Source organism: Melopsittacus undulatus, chromosome 4 (assembly GCF_012275295.1).
Source record: "Melopsittacus undulatus isolate bMelUnd1 chromosome 4, bMelUnd1.mat.Z, whole genome shotgun sequence".
Taxonomy (NCBI): domain Eukaryota; kingdom Metazoa; phylum Chordata; class Aves; order Psittaciformes; family Psittaculidae; genus Melopsittacus; species Melopsittacus undulatus.
Window position 1 is genome coordinate 13,247,859 of NC_047530.1, and position 16,703 is coordinate 13,264,561.

Consider the following 16,703-nt stretch of genomic DNA (forward strand, 5'->3'; position numbering starts at 1 on the left):
AACTTCCAGACTGATACAAAGTGATGTAAAATCAGGAGGTCACACAGCGGGGAGGGGGCTGAGGAGAGGTTGGAGTTTAAAGACATGAATACTGAATTCCATTGATAGGGGAATTCCTCTTGTACACAGAGCCAGGCAGAGAGCTGGAGGAAAATCAATTCCTTTCTTTTCTTGGAGACATGCTCACAAGATGACTCTGGTCTGGGACTCTGTACTCATGCAGGACAAATCCTTGCCCCAGAAAGCCCATGAACACAGGGGCTGGGAACATGAAGACAGCAGTGTACAGAGTGCACAGCAATGCTGTCAGAGTGGTGGTAGTTGTGTATTGCAAAGGCCTCTTGACATCTTGATGTGCAGGGGAGAAAGACAAATGGAAACCACCAGAATGGGAAATTGCTCACTGGCAGGATGCTAATTATTTTAAAGATGTGATAAACTGTGCTGTGAAAGGAAAGACAGCAGCAGAAAAATGCTAGGCAGATGACCTGGTTTCAGATGGGATAGTTGTTTTTCTTCCTATTAGCTGGCACAGTGCTGTGTTTGGGCTTTAGCTGGGAGAACAACACTGATAACACACCAATGTTTTAGTTGTTAAGTAGCATTTACCCTGATAAAAGACTTTTCAGTCTCTCATGCTCTGCAAGTGAGGAGGGGCACAAGAAGCCAGGAGGAAGCAGAGACAGGACACCTGACCCAAACTAGGCAGAAGGGTATTTCATACCACACCACATCATACCCAGTATAGAAAATGGGGGAGTTACCCAGAAGGGACTGATTGCTGCTCAGGTCAGGCTGGGTACTGGTCAGTGGGTGCTGAACAATTGTATTAGACATCACTGCTGTTTGTTGTTTTATTGTTGTTGTTTTCATATTCCCTTATTTCTATATCTCTCCTTGTTATTTCCCTTACTACTCTTAGTATTGGTATTATATTGTACATTATTTAAGTTATTAAACTGTATATTCTTTTGATTCAGCCAAGGGTTGGTGAGAGAGATACCAAGAGAAGGGATAAGGTCAGGATGGAGGAGATGGAAGATGGTTTGGAAAGAGAGGAGAGCAGAGGGATAGCTACTGGCACTTGGTCACTTTATCAGCTCCTCTTCCCTTAAGTGTCAAACGTGGAAGTAGAAGAAACAGAGGTTTGAGGGGTCCAGGGTGTTATTAGGAAAGTCTGCAGGGGGGTTCACACATTGAGAGCAGATCAGCTCACCTGCCAGTGCGCGCTGATTTGCTGGAGCTCCTTAGGCTCCACTGATGGGACAGGAGCTTTCACACTTCTCCCCACATGTGTGTCCTGATCCCAGACCAAATCCCACTTGGATATCCTCAGGGATATCCTCTGACCAAAGAGGCAAAGCAGAAGAAGCTAATCAGGGCTGCAAGGTGGCCTTGCAAGAGGAGAGGTGAATCCTCAGGGGAGCAGAATCTCTTTGACACAGCACTTGATAGGGAGAAAGAGATAAAAACTATTTCAGAATAGCACACAAAAGAATTATAGCAAATGAATAAACATGTGAGACAATATTGTCTGAAATACAATCTGTTTGACTTTTGGTTTATAAAGATCTACTTCAGTTCCCATGGTAACTATTGCACAAAACCACACTTTTCCTAATCGTCTCTGCAGAGTTTAAAGCAATTTTGTAATCCAATCAAATGTAGAGAAGACAATTTGGGTCTTGCATTGAGAAAACTGCTACCCAATGAGCAGTGATGGAGAGAGGCCAGATTTACAATGATGACCCTAGAGAGACACTTAATTACTGAATAATTAGCAGTTACTTAGCACATAGACCAGTTTCTTAGCACATACAGGAAATGCTGATGGATAGAAGTTGTAATTCCATGGTCTTCCAAGTAGTCTTCTGAAGTGAGAGGCAGCAAGCCTTGCTGTGCATAGATGGCACTTTCACTAGGTAACACAAACTGCAGTCAGGGATGGATTGCATAATGGCAGAAGCTGAGACTGAAACTCTCTGCTCCCACTGAAGCTCTCAAGAAGCCAAACCCATAACACAGGGTTTTGCTGAGGCAGCTCAGGCACTGGGGAGTGGAAGGATTAAGTTGTTGGATACGAATGTGTTTTCCAGTGGGGCTTCTCTGAGCACCTTCCCCTGTGGAGTTGGGGTTCTGCTAATTCTGCAGAGTGAAAGCCAAGCTCACAGGCACCAAGCCCAACCTCCCTTTTGGGAACGCAGTGGCACCCTTTCTGGGCTTCAGTTTAGGCAGGTAGGGTTGAATTGTTTTCCAATGTACAGAGGATTTTTCTGTAGGAGGAAGCACTGATGCAGACTGCTTTCCTGGAATAAAATCCAGAGCTACAGAAAAGTAACTAGTGCTTGACTCTAATTCTAAAGCTGAAGCCCAGAAAACTGTCTAAGAGGAATTAAAATGCCAACTTTCCCAAAAGGACACAGCCAGAAAACAGCCCAATAAATTAAGCAGGATCAGTTTTCCTTCTTACAGTAGTACAAAATGCAGCCCTAGGCCTGCCTGAGACTTTCAAGGTCAGTCTGATTTCACCTTGGGCTTCAGGACAATGACTTAATGTCTCCTCCCTCATATGATTACCCATAGGAAAGCTCTCTGCATAATCACTAGGCATTTCCTAAATGCAGGCCCTGTAAATGAGGTCAGGGCTCTGGTGCTGTACCTCATCCAAGGACTGCAGAGCTTGGTTCGTGCTTTGAAATAATTACCTGGCCAGCACTCTGCTGTCTTCAAGTGGTCCTTCAAAGGGGCAGCCTGGAGCAGGCAGCCTCTATGCTCCTACTGCTCATTTATCTGGTTTAGTGTTCACCTCATTGTCAGGGCATGTAAGGGGACTTAAGTAAAAAAAGAGAAAAGAGAAAATACATGAAAGTAGAGCTGGTTCGATTTGTTCACATTTCAAGCATAGATGAATTAACATTCTGCAAAGAAAGGAGAAAGAGTGGGTGAATTTGGGTGGAATTTTTTTAAATGTTTTTGACCACTTACAGAATGGGTTGAATTTGTAAAATTTGTTCATCTCTGTGGCTTAACTTTAGGGAAAATGTTGAGACATTAAAACGTTTCAGTATTTTTCCTTTTTCAGCTCAAACGAAAGCAAAAGCCAAAGGAAGCAGAGTCTACTCCCACTCCTACTCGTGGGATCTGATTTTGTGCAACACAGATGGCATGAAGAAAAGGGTGATTTCTTGATTACACAGACATTTTTTGCTTTATCATCTTTCACTCTTCATTGCAACCAAGCAGCTCTGTGGGCAGGAGAATGTATCAGCCTTGTTTCCTGGGCTCAGTGCTTCATGGCTGAACATCCTTTTGGCTGACAAGTATTGCTGTCAATCAAAGCTTTCCCTGTGCTTATGATAATTCCTTTTCCCTCTGTCAAACAGTAATGAGGGCTTGTGCTCCAGCCTCTTTCTGTGCACCAGTAGTACTCACTCCAGCTGGACAGTGCTTTTCATGATATGTACAGAACTGGATATTTTTGTAAACCCAGCTTTGGTCAAAATGATAAGCCATATTTTTATGGTGTGTTGGTGGGAAGGGCTGTAGCTGATCACAAAATCACCTTTACTTCAGATCCTCAGAGAAACAACCTAAAACCACTAGGCCTTGGACAAGGAAAAAGTCCTCTACATCAACAGACTGAAAGACGACATGGTGACCCTAGCAGGAAATTCAGGTCAGTCCTAACAGAAGAAGGTTTCCTCATATCGCTCTCTTCCCCGTTCAGAAGCAGCCTTAACTCTGCCACCGTGTGGCAGCGCTGAAAAAGAGCATGAATTAAAAAATCACTAATTAGTGAAAAAAATCACTTCATTGGTGCAGAGTTCACCCCACCGGGCAGGAAAGTCCCCAGTCCGCATTGGGGTTGAATGTACAAACAGCCATTTGCACCTTTTGACTGCCACCACCAGAACTTCAGCCCGCAGAGGAGAGGGTGTCTTGCAGAACAGCCTGAGGCTTTCTCATGAGACGTGGACAGTTGGTGAGGTTTGCCAACAGGAAGGCTGTATGCACTCTGACAGTGGTCCCTGGGCTCAGGAGAGCTTTGACAAGTGATCCTACTTTCCCCTTTGAGTGGTGGTACAACTGGAGGCCTATGTTGGTTGTAAAGGCAAGAGACACTGCCCTCAGCAGAGATCTCAGCAGACAAACCTCTTCCTCCCTACAAACACCATCACTGAATTTTAATGCTAGCATAGCACGCAGGATCATGCATTTTTCTCACTTCAGCACATGAGGAGGTGTGGGCAAACTCTGAGATAAGAGAAAACATTAATGACCTGAATTAAAACATATGTTGACCTGCAATTTAACTCTTGCCACCTGCACAGGGAAAGAGCCATGCATAGAAGCCAGAGGACCCTTCTTTAAATTAAGGATGAAGAAAAGGAGAGCACTACCAGGATGGTATTGGAGGCACCTCAAGTTGGTCAAGATCAGAGCCATGAGGCCTTCAGCCTCATGAACACATAAGGATCTGGCATTGCTCCCATAGAGGTATAATGTACCCCTAAGGAAGTATGAGGGTAAGAAGGGGATTTGGCTGTGGTGACTACTGGAATAAACCAGTGCTATCCCTCCACACTATGCACATTTCTAAAAGTAAGTAAAAATGCAACAATTTCTTTTTTTTTTTTTTTTTTAAATCTCATGTCACAGTAACAGAGCAGGCATAAAGAAAATGGAAAAGAGTAATATGAGGAGGATATTGTATCACAAGTCATTACCATAAAGTACGATGAAACAAGAACCTTAGCCCAAGGGCCCCAGCTGATAAGCACTAACACAGCAAATACCGGCTGTAAGTAAGGTACGATATGCTGAAACTCCGAGATCAAGAGCAAGAACATTGAGGGCCAATAAATCAGCATTGTGATGAGAGACTATTAATCTGAAACAATGAATGCTTATCACAAATATGATTAGACACACTATGGTCAGATCTGTCATTATCTCAACTCTTCCTGCCCCACTATGGGCACCAAAAAGACCTGTCCTGGTTTAAGCCCAGGCAACAACTCAGAAACAACACAGCAGTTCTCTCACACCCTGACATTCGTACCCCTACTTCTGGAGGAATGGGGAGGAGAATAAAAAGAATGTAACTAACACAGGTTGAGATAAGAACAATCCAGTAAATAAGGTGTAACATAAATCACTGCTGCGACTACCAACAATAATAATGTTCTGACTGGGTTGGGCCAGCCCTGTTGGCAGATCCTCTGGTGCTGACCAACCACGTGGCCTTTGGTAAATGGTTATCCCAATGTTTGAAAGTTCCCCCACCCATTGCTCTCAGTGTAGTGTTTAACAGCCCATTGTACTGTTCGATTTTCCCAGAGGCTGGTGCATGGTAGGGGATGTGATATACCCACTCAAAGACATGCTCTTTGGCCCAGGTGTCTATAAGGTTGTTCCGGAAATGAGTCCCCAATGTCTGACTCTGTTCTCTCTGGGTGCCGTGTTGCCACATGCTTTGTTTCTCAAGGCCCAGGATAGTGTTTCGGGCAGTGGAGTGGGCAGTAGTTTCCCCCCTGTTCTATTTCTAACTCAGCAAGGCATGGGAGGCGTGTCCTTGCAGAGGTCCCACTCCCAAGAGTCGCAGGAACCGACTGCATTCAGGGAATAACTTTTATTGTGTTATGGAGATCCTGCCTTTCACTCCCCTCCAAATTCTGCTTCCTAGCTGGCCCGCGGTTGTGCAGACGGGACCGTGATGCGTCTCAGCGCCTGCCTGTGAAATCACAGGGGATGAGTCACCATGGGGGATGGATATGAGGGTGCCAGCAGGCAGCACTGGCCCAGTACGGCCTGGGACAGGAGTGAGTGCACATGCAGGGGGGAGGCTGAGCTAAGGCCGGGGCAGAAACCTGGGTCCCTGGGAGTGGGTGCTCACCCTGCATCGAGGTCCTGGCTGCTAGCGCCTGGGGCAGGGCACGCTGCTGCTGCCACCGTGCCTGGGGGCAGGGCTTGCTGCCTCCCAGCTGCCTCATTCCCTCTCCTGCCTGTCCCCAGCTCTCTGTGGCTCCCGTCCCCGCTCCCCACACCACAGCTTCCCTTCCTCCTTCCCTCCCTCCAGGCACCACTGAATTCTTTCTCTCTTCTGCAGGCCATGGTTTTCACAAAGCTCTTACTCTGGGTTGTGCAACAGCTCATCCTGAACATGCGTGTCGTCAGTGATGAGCTGGATGAAGCCACACGTGAGCGCATGGAGCACCGTGCCAAGCAGCTGAGCCGGGAGATGGCTCGGCTGCTGCAGGAGCTGGAGCAGAAGAGCCAGGAGCAGAGGAGCAAGGAGCAAAGTCCTGTGGCCTGGAGAGCCCTGCTCTTTGCTGCCTTGCAGCACTGGCAATTCTGGGCGATTGCCGGCATCCTGCTCCTCCTGATACTTGGGCTCTACTGATGCCTCAGGAAAAGGAGCCATGAGGAGAACAGGTCCAGCGAAGAGGACAGAGCCAGCAGCAGCAGTAGAGAAGAGGAAGAGCATGAGGAGCAGAATGAAGAAGACGAAGTCAATGAATATGCAAATGACCTGGAAAGGCATTTTGAGGAGGACATACAATGGACTTATCAGAACCTGTTCACAGAGTGCAAATATGTGATGGACTTTGTGAATGCTTTTACCCTGGCTGCCAAACATATCTTGTTGGATAGCTCCATCCCAGAGCTGCAACCATGCTTTGGCATAGGCAGTGCACATGAAGGCTGGCATCCCCATGGAGAAAACATCATCTACCAAGTGCTTGTGCCCCTGGCACCCCCACCTGGCCACACCTTTCTCCCGGAGCTCTGCGATCCAGGAGAGATGCCAGAGGGGAACTTCCGCATCCGCGTGGAGCTGGAGTGTACGTGCATGAACGAGCAGGTGGAGGGGAACATGCTGTGCTTCCTCCACCATGACGAAGAGGAGCTGAATTGGAATCAGGGCCCCAGCCTCCTACACACCGTCTGCACCAACTCTTACCTAGACGTGCAGAAAACAGTTCGCAGGTTTCGTCAGCTGTTGAAAACGTGCTGGTCGCTTTTGCCTCATTCAAACCGATGGCGTTTAACCACGCTGCCCGGCACCCGCTCCTGCAAACTCAAGATGGAAGGAGAAGAGGAGGAAATCACCATTGAAATTATATTGGGCGTGCAGCAAGGCAACTCGGACATCTTCATGAGCAGCCAGGCTAATGAGGGTATCTTCACCCCAGGGACAATCTGGACAACGAGCTGCGCTGTGGCAGAGGCAAAGTTCTTCAGGCTGGTGACCGAGCAGGCCCCACATGGCAACTTCCACCTCAGATGCCTGCAGCTCTGCGCCAGCACTCTGGTGGGCACAGGCTTTTCCAGCTATACCTTGAAGACAGTGGTGATGCACCTCCTGAACACCACCCCCCTGTCAGGCTGGTGCAGGGGACATTTCCTGCTGCGGCTGGATGACATCATGAGTTACCTGTGGCACTGCTTGGAGGAGAGACGCCTCAACCACTTCTTCTTTGGGAATGAGAAGATTCCTGAGGAGATCGTCGTGCCCCCAGCCTTGCAAAGAGCCGAGCCAGTCAACCTCTTCCAGCATCTGGCACAGGATCCGGATGCCCAAGCTGAGGCAATGAGGGAGCTCCTGGACATGCAAGATCGCCTCGTAAGAATGCTGAACGATGGCCACTGAAAGTGGTCTTCATGCACAGAGCTGGGTTTTGCAGGGTGCACAGCTGACAGGGTGCACAGCTGACAGCAGATGACAAACTTGTACCCGAGGGAAAAAGAGGAGAGAGGCAGAAAGAGGACACAGAAAGCACAAGGAAAACTGTGCAGCAGGCCTCTCAGAAGCGTGGCAGCATTCTCCCCCTGACGTCCTCCCCAGCGCAGCAGCAGGTTATACCTGTGGTGGTGTCCTGGGTTCAGCAGTAGCAGTCAATTGTCTCCTTCTTAGGATCCTGTTTGCACTACGGTCTCTGACTGTAATGCACATAACAATGTCTAAACCAAGAATCATTTAAACACCTTCCCTCACAACAGGACCTTTCTTGAGAATAAAGCTCATTTATTAATGAAACACGAATCTGTGCTTTTGCAATGAGAGAGGGAATTATGAAGGGCTGAATAATCCCTGATTGTTCAAGGATTGTTCAATGATCCCAAGCTTGAAACTGAGTGAATGACAGTGAACTGCTGTGGACTGGCTGCAAAGCAGTGGGCAGCTTGTGCCCAATCCCGATGTCTTAGCATTAGAAAATGGTGTTTATGGAGAGTGCAGGCCGCAGTCCCAAGTCAGCAAGTGCCTCCGTGGAGCTTGACATGAACCGAGGATGAAGAAAGCTGTGGGTAAAGAAGCAAAAGTAGCAGTGCAGGCAAGGTAAGAAGAAACTGGGATGTGTTAAGACACAATAGTGAACTGTCAGCAAGTTTTGGAGACTAGGCTCTCATACGCTTAATGTAACCAACTGTACTTAGTTGCTGTGTGCTACACTGTATATGCATCCACTAATACAGCGAGTTATTGACTATCTTAATAGAGCCAGTTATTGTGTATGTATCAAAGTATAATACACTGAGCCATTGTAAGCAGACGCAGAGACTAACATGGAAATTCTAGCTTAGCCAACAGCTAGATAGGCAGGTGCACAAACTAAAGTAACCAATGAAAGAGTGTTTAGTAGCGCATGGGCTATCAGTAACTGTATAAATACAGGCAATCGTGATCAATAAACTGGAACAAGATGTGTAACTCATATTGAGTCGTCCTCTTGATTCTGGGTTCCTCCGACCCAACTATGTGCAGGACAACTTATTTTTCCCTTTTAAGCTAAATTTCCAAACACCCTTTGCTCCAATTACCCTTCTCTTTTCCCCAAAACCAGTCAATCTGCCCCTCTTCTGGACTGTTTAGGGTTAGGGTTAGTGTCCATATGCCTGATTTGTTCTGATTTTACCTGCAGGTGCAGGTCAAAGACCCAGCAGTTGCACTTCAATAGGGCTTGCAAGACTCCTTGGGTAGTCTTTGCTCCAAGACAATCGGGTTGTTTTACACAATTATCTGACACTCTCTTCCTATCTCTGTGCTAACCAGAGAGAGGACAGAGCTATTTTTATCCTGAGCTTTCAAAAGTCCAGTGGAACAAGAAAGCTACAGCCTCTTGAAGACCCTCTGGCTGATCTCATAAATGGTGAGAAGTCTCTGACTGTTGCCTTGGCGATGTCAGATCTCTTCAGACAACCAGAAAATTCACCTTTCCTGTTGATCTCCCTGAATTTGATGCCAGATTCATGGGTTATGGTCTGTTTGTCCTGAGAAAATGTTATCCAAGTCAATATTTAGACAGAATAAGCCTTAATCACAACGTAGTTACGCTTCATTAAAAAGCTTTTCCATTTGCTTCATTCAGAAAATAATGCAGAATGTACCAGAAGCAAACAAATTGGGCAGACTTCCTATTCATGAAACCCTTACATTCTTCCATAGAAATAAAGGGCTAATTACTTGTTCGGCTTTTTTTTTTCTTCTTCTTCCTTCAGCAGAGGAACACATTTCCTCAGCATTGTTAGTGTAGATACGCCTGTTGGGTGATGCTCAACTCCACACATTGCTGGTGAGCAGATCCAGAGTGACACAGACTGCTCTTAATCCTTCCTTTAGGAACCACACAAAAATGGTGTTCATGTATGATGCTTCCCCAGTGTCATGGTTTGAGCATGTTTTGAGGGTGTTTTTGTTCAAGGTTTTTTTCCAGCCAGGTGGAGGTGGGGAGTCCGGGAGGGAGGAGAGACAGGGCACCTGACCCAGGCTAGTCAATGAGGTATTCCATACCATAGCACGTGATGCCCAGGATGCATATTGGGAAAGAGAAGGCTGGAGGGGGGAGCTCTGGAGTAAAATGGAGGAGGGAGCACATGGTGCTCGGCCAGGCAGGGTGGAGTGAGTTATGGGTCGGTGGCTGGTGGGGTGTTGTATTCTCTTCACTTGCTGTTTGCTGTATCATTATTATTTGTAGTAGTAAATGGCAGTAGGGGTTTTGTGTTATGCCTTAGCAATTAAACCGTTCTTATCTCAATCCGTGGGGGCTACATTCTTTGGATTCTCCTTCCTAACTCTCCGTGAGTAGGGGGACTTGGTTTAAACCACGACACCCAGTCACAAAGATCATGCTGAAAATCTACTTTCAGGAGTGGTCCCAACCTTGGTGTACCCCCAGGTCTCCCAGGAACGTAGCTCAGGCTGTCTGTAGATCCCATCTCACCTTCAAATGGGAAATGATCAAGGCAGAGCTCCCTGCCTGACACATACGCCATCTTTGTCCCATGACACAACCACAGGGGCAGAGAAAGTAGATGGAAGGCCTGAGACCAGTCCAAGCAGCTGATCTTTTCACAGCTAGGTACATGCTAAAGGACAAATCTCCGGAGCATGAATATGTAGAATGTAGGTGTGGCAGAGCCTCAAAGCCTCGCTACACAGCCATGTGGTCATACTAACATAGTAACTGACCACTCAGTTGTCCTCAATGTATTTCTTTATCCTCCCAACATTCTGGCAAGGTAAAAAAAGAAAAAAAAATGCTTCTGTCTCTGTGTTCCACAGAGGAACCCATGTGCAGTGGCTCACCCAAGGGCAGCTGTAAGTTGCTGAACTGTGTTGGGGGCAAAGGCTGGGGTTGCCGGGCAGGAGAGCCTGTGATGCCCCTGTGGAACCTCTGACATCACAGGGGACGAGTCACCATGGGGGATGGATATGAGGGTGCCAGCAGGCAGCACTAGCCCAGTACGGCCTGGGACAGGAGTGAGTGCACATGCAGGGGGGAGGCTGGGCTAAGGCCGGGGCAGAAACCTGGGTCCCTGGGAGTGGGTGCTCACCCTGCATTGAGGTCCTGGCTGCTAGCGCCTGGGGCAGGGCACGCTGCTGCTGCCACCGTGCCTGGGGGCAGGGCTTGCTGCCTCCCAGCTGCCTCGTTCCCTCTCCTGCCTGTCCCCAGCTCTCTGTGGCTCCCGTCCCCGCTCCCCACACCACAGCTTCCCTTCCTCCTTCCCTCCCTCCAGGCACCACTGAATTCTTTCTCTCTTCTGCAGGCCATGGTTTTCACAAAGCTCTTACTCTGGGTTGTGCAACAGCTCATCCTGAACGTGCGTGTCGTCAGTGATGAGCTGGATGAAGCCACACGTGAGCGCATGGAGCACCGTGCCAAGCAGCTGAGCCGGGAGATGGCTCGGCTGCTGCAGGAGCTGGAGCAGAAGAGCCAGGAGCAGAGGAGCAAGGAGCAAAGTCCTGTGGCCTGGAGAGCCCTGCTCTTTGCTGCCTTGCAGCACTGGCAATTCTGGGTGATTGCCGGCATCCTGCTCCTCCTGATACTTGGGCTCTACTGGTGCCTCAGGAAAAGGAGCCATGAGGAGGACAGCTCCAGCGAAGAGGACAGAGCCAGCAGCAGCAGTAGAGAACAGGAAGAGCATGAGGAGCAGAATGAAGAAGACGAAGTCAATGAACATGCAAATGACCTGGAAAGGCATTTTGAGGAGGACATACAATGGACTTATCAGAACCTGTTCACAGAGTGCCAATATGTGATGGAGTTTGTGAATGCTTTTACCCTTGCTGCCAAACACGTCTTCTTGGATAGCTCCGTCCCAGAGCTGCAACCATGCTTTGGCATAGGCAGTGCACATGAAGGCTGGCATCCCCATGGAGAAAACATCATCCACCAAGTGCTTGTGCCCCTGGCACCCCCACCTGGCCACACCTTTCTCCCGGAGCTCTGCGATCCAGGAGAGATGCCAGAGGGGAACTTCCGCATCCGCGTGGAGCTGGAGTGTACGTGCATGAACGAGCAGGTGGAGGGGAACATGCTGTGCTTCCTCCACCATGACGAAGAGGAGCTGAATTGGAATCAGGGCCCCAGCCTCCTACACACCGTCTGCACCAACTCCTACCTAGACGTGCAGAAAACAGTTCGCAGGTTTCGTCAGCTGTTGAAAACGTGCTGGTCGCTTTTGCCTCATTCAAACCGATTGCGTTTAACCATGCTGCCCGGCACCCGCTCCTGCAAACTCAAGATGGAAGGAGAAGAGCAGGAATTCACCATTGAAATTATATTGGGCGTGCAGCAAGGCAACTCGGACATCTTCATGAGCAGCCAGGCTAATGAGGGTATCTTCACCCCAGGGACAATCTGGACAACGAGCTGCGCTGTGGCAGAGGCAAAGTTCTTCAGGCTGGTGACCGAGCAGGCCCCACGTGGCAACTTCCACCTCAGATGCCTGCAGCTCTGCGCCAGCACTCTGGTGGGCACAGGCTTTTCCAGCTATGCCTTGAAGACAGTGGTGATGCACCTCCTGAACACCACCCCCCTGTCAGGCTGGTGCAGGGGACATTTCCTGCTGCGGCTGGATGACATCATGAGTTACCTGTGGCACTGCTTGGAGGAGAGACGCCTCAACCACTTCTTCTTTGGGAATGAGAAGATTCCTGAGGAGATCGTCGTGCCCCCAGCCTTGCAAAGAGCCGAGCCAGTCAACCTCTTCCAGCATCTGGCACGGGATCCGGATGCCCAAGCTGAGACAATGAGGGAGCTCCTGGACATGCAAGATCACCTCGTAAGAATGCTGAACGATGGCCACTGAAAGTGGTCTTCATGCACAGAGCTGGGTTTTGCAGGGTGCACAGCTGACAGGGTGCACAGCTGACAGCAGATGACAAACTTGTACCCGAGGGAAAAAGAGGAGAGAGGCAGAAAGAGGACACAGAAAGCACAAGGAAAACTGTGCAGCAGGCCTCTCAGAAGCGTGGCAGCATTCTCCCCCTGACGTCCTCCCCAGCGCAGCAGCAGGTTATACCTGTGGTGGTGTCCTGGGTTCAGCAGTAGCAGTCAATTGTCTCCTTCTTAGGATCCTGTTTGCACTACGGTCTCTGACTGTAATGCACATAACAATGTCTAAACCAAGAATCATTTAAACACCTTCCCTCACAACAGGACCTTTCTTGAGAATAAAGCTCATTTATTAATGAAACACGAATCTGTGCTTTTGCAATGAGAGAGGGAATTATGAAGGGCTGAATAATCCCTGATTGTTCAAGGATTGTTCAATGATCCCAAGCTTGAAACTGAGTGAATGACAGTGAACTGCTGTGGACTGGCTGCAAAGCAGTGGGCAGCTTGTGCCCAATCCCGATGTCTTAGCATTAGAAAATGGTGTTTATGGAGAGTGCAGGCCGCAGTCCCAAGTCAGCAAGTGCCTCCGTGGAGCTTGACATGAACCGAGGATGAAGAAAGCTGTGGGTAAAGAAGCAAAAGTAGCAGTGCAGGCAAGGTAAGAAGAAACTGGGATGTGTTAAGACACAATAGTGAACTGTCAGCAAGTTTTGGAGACTAGGCTCTCATACGCTTAATGTAACCAACTGTACTTAGTTGCTGTGTGCTACACTGTATATGCATCCACTAATACAGCGAGTTATTGACTATCTTAATAGAGCCAGTTATTGTGTATGTATCAAAGTATAATACACTGAGCCATTGTAAGCAGACGCAGAGACTAACATGGAAATTCTAGCTTAGCCAACAGCTAGATAGGCAGGTGCACAAACTAAAGTAACCAATGAAAGAGTGTTTAGTAGCGCATGGGCTATCAGTAACTGTATAAATACAGGCAATCGTGATCAATAAACTGGAACAAGATGTGTAACTCATATTGAGTCGTCCTCTTGATTCTGGGTTCCTCCGACCCAACTATGTGCAGGACAACTTATTTTTCCCTTTTAAGCTAAATTTCCAAACACCCTTTGCTCCAATTACCCTTCTCTTTTCCCCAAAACCAGTCAATCTGCCCCTCTTCTGGACTGTTTAGGGTTAGGGTTAGTGTCCATATGCCTGATTTGTTCTGATTTTACCTGCAGGTGCAGGTCAAAGACCCAGCAGTTGCACTTCAATAGGGCTTGCAAGACTCCTTGGGTAGTCTTTGCTCCAAGACAATCGGGTTGTTTTACACAATTATCTGACACTCTCTTCCTATCTCTGTGCTAACCAGAGAGAGGACAGAGCTATTTTTATCCTGAGCTTTCAAAAGTCCAGTGGAACAAGAAAGCTACAGCCTCTTGAAGACCCTCTGGCTGATCTCATAAATGGTGAGAAGTCTCTGACTGTTGCCTTGGCGATGTCAGATCTCTTCAGACAACCAGAAAAATCACCTTTCCTGTTGATCTCCCTGAATTTGATGCCAGATTCATGGGTTATGGTCTGTTTGTCCTGAGAAAATGTTATCCAAGTCAATATTTAGACAGAATAAGCCTTAATCACAACGTAGTTACGCTTCATTAAAAAGCTTTTCCATTTGCTTCATTCAGAAAATAATGCAGAATGTACCAGAAGCAAACAAATTGGGCAGACTTCCTATTCATGAAACCCTTACATTCTTCCATAGAAATAAAGGGCTAATTACTTGTTCGGCTTTTTTTTTTTCTTCTTCTTCCTTCAGCAGAGGAACACATTTCCTCAGCATTGTTAGTGTAGATACGCCTGTTGGGTGATGCTCAACTCCACACATTGCTGGTGAGCAGATCCAGAGTGACACAGACTGCTCTTAATCCTTCCTTTAGGAACCACACAAAAATGGTGTTCATGTATGATGCTTCCCCAGTCACAAAGATCATGCTGAAAATCTACTTTCAGGAGTGGTCCCAACCTTGGTGTACCCCCAGGTCTCCCAGGAACGTAGCTCAGGCTGTCTGTAGATCCCATCTCACCTTCAAATGGGAAATGATCAAGGCAGAGCTCCCTGCCTGACACATACGCCATCTTTGTCCCATGACACAACCACAGGGGCAGAGAAAGTAGATGGAAGGCCTGAGACCAGTCCAAGCAGCTGATCTTTTCACAGCTAGGTACATGCTAAAGGACAAATCTCCGGAGCATGAATATGTAGAATGTAGGTGTGGCAGAGCCTCAAAGCCTCGCTACACAGCCATGTGGTCATACTAACATAGTAACTGACCACTCAGTTGTCCTCAATGTATTTCTTTATCCTCCCAACATTCTGGCAAGGTAAAAAAAGAAAAAAAAATGCTTCTGTCTCTGTGTTCCACAGAGGAACCCATGTGCAGTGGCTCACCCAAGGGCACACAGCCAGGCTGCAGCACAGTGATCTGCCTTGATTCCACCAGTCTGGGGCAGCACAGAAATCGTGGCATTTTCATTCTTTCTTGCACTAAGGAGGTCGGTTGCAGCTTCTTCTTCATTTGCTGCTACTTCAAGTAGCAAGTGCAGACCAGACTAACTGGGGGATGTTGCAGAGAAGATGACAGTGGAGGGAGGCCAAGTGCAATGTTGGAGTCTGGCCCCTTCCTCACGGCATGGAAGAGCAGATGATTCTACCTGTAGTGGTCATAAACAGAATTATTTCCTTCATCTCTTTCATGAGCAAAGGCCAGTGCTGAGCCTAGAAGATTATTCAGTAACATCCCATAAAAATAATACACTTCTATATCAAAACCAAATTAAAATTGCATTTCATGATATAAACAAAGGTACCCAAGTTGATTTTGTCTGTTTCTCCCTATTTTTTCAAATTTATTATCACACAGAAGACAGAAATGAAATCTGCATTTAAATGGCTGTGGAAGATTGTGCATTTAAAGTGCACAGCAAGTCACTCCCTAAAGCACTCCATATGATATGTAAATCTTTTGATCTTTCACAAAATGCATGAGTTCCATAAAGAATAATGAGTACTAGCTTGGGAAGTACAATATTGACTGTCACTGTCATGCACTTAGCCACAATTATTATTTGCACGGCTTTTGCAACATAACTGGAGGGGAGAGTCCTGGGAATATTTTTAATGCATTCTAATAGCTACTAGAAGATATTTTATTTTATAATAGATGCATTCTTTCTTTTGGGTCTACAAGCATTTTTTTTAATTTATTTATTACATTTTTTTACTCTTTATTAGAAAACATCTATGGGGAAATGCAAAAGAGCTAACAAGTCCTGAGGAAAGAAAAAAATTACATCTTGCCCTTCCATTAACTGCAATAAAGCAGAGAAATCAACAATAATGTTTAGTTATTCTTTAAGCCAATGAATAAAGTTTTATTTGATAAGTAATCTTAGATATGATTTGCCTGAGGGAGCTTGAAGCAATAGTTCCCCTTCGAGGCATTTCGCAGAACCAGACAGATATTCTGCAAGGTGTAAATGCAAGAAGATCCCATAGGATCTGGTTTTCAGTGGCCACTGAGGTCAGTGGAGCCTTTGGCACCAATCCAGAATATTGCCTGTGACTTTCAGCAGGGAAAGGATCTAAATGTACTGGCCTGGTAGCAGCTGGTGCTTACTGCCAATAATACTGGTGCGGAGGGAGGAGCTGAGCCATGGCAAGTTTGCATGCTGAGCCTTTCCCATCATTCTTCCCCGCCCTCCAGAGGTGAGGACCTGAACTGTCTTGCAGAAGAGATGTCTCCCATCTTTCTCACAAGAATCATCATCTTGTTTGTTCACCCTGGAGATGAGAAGACTGCAAGCTCATGGTGCAGGAAAGTGAGATAAGAATAAGAGTTATCAGAAACACCACATTAAATACATGAAAATTAAAGGATTAATTTATTGCACCTCTGCCTTCTGGTTCCCTTCTCAATATCTCTCTGAAGGTCTATTTCAAGTAGCTTGATGCAATTTTTACTTGGCATTACAGCAAAGCCCAGAAGCTACAGAGCAAGCTAAGAGTTGGTTGAGCTA

The 16,703-nt window shown here is 47.2% G+C and overlaps 2 protein-coding genes across 2 annotated transcripts; both read left to right on the top strand.

Moving 5' to 3' along the window:
- Positions 1–6,193: 6,193 nt before the first annotated feature.
- LOC106023538 (inositol 1,4,5-trisphosphate receptor-interacting protein-like 1) lies at positions 6,194–7,654 on the top strand. The gene is made up of 2 exons (XM_013129821.3): positions 6,194–6,348; positions 6,412–7,654. The coding sequence occupies exons 1-2, from the start codon at positions 6,209–6,211 to the stop codon at positions 7,652–7,654; spliced, it is 1,383 nt and encodes a 460-aa protein (XP_012985275.3). The 5' UTR covers positions 6,194–6,208.
- Positions 7,655–11,052: 3,398 nt separating this feature from the next.
- LOC101881095 (inositol 1,4,5-trisphosphate receptor-interacting protein-like 1) lies at positions 11,053–12,594 on the top strand. Its single transcript, XM_013129819.3, has one exon. It carries the CDS (start codon positions 11,053–11,055, stop codon positions 12,592–12,594), a length of 1,542 nt encoding a protein of 513 aa, XP_012985273.3.
- Positions 12,595–16,703: the final 4,109 nt, after the last annotated feature.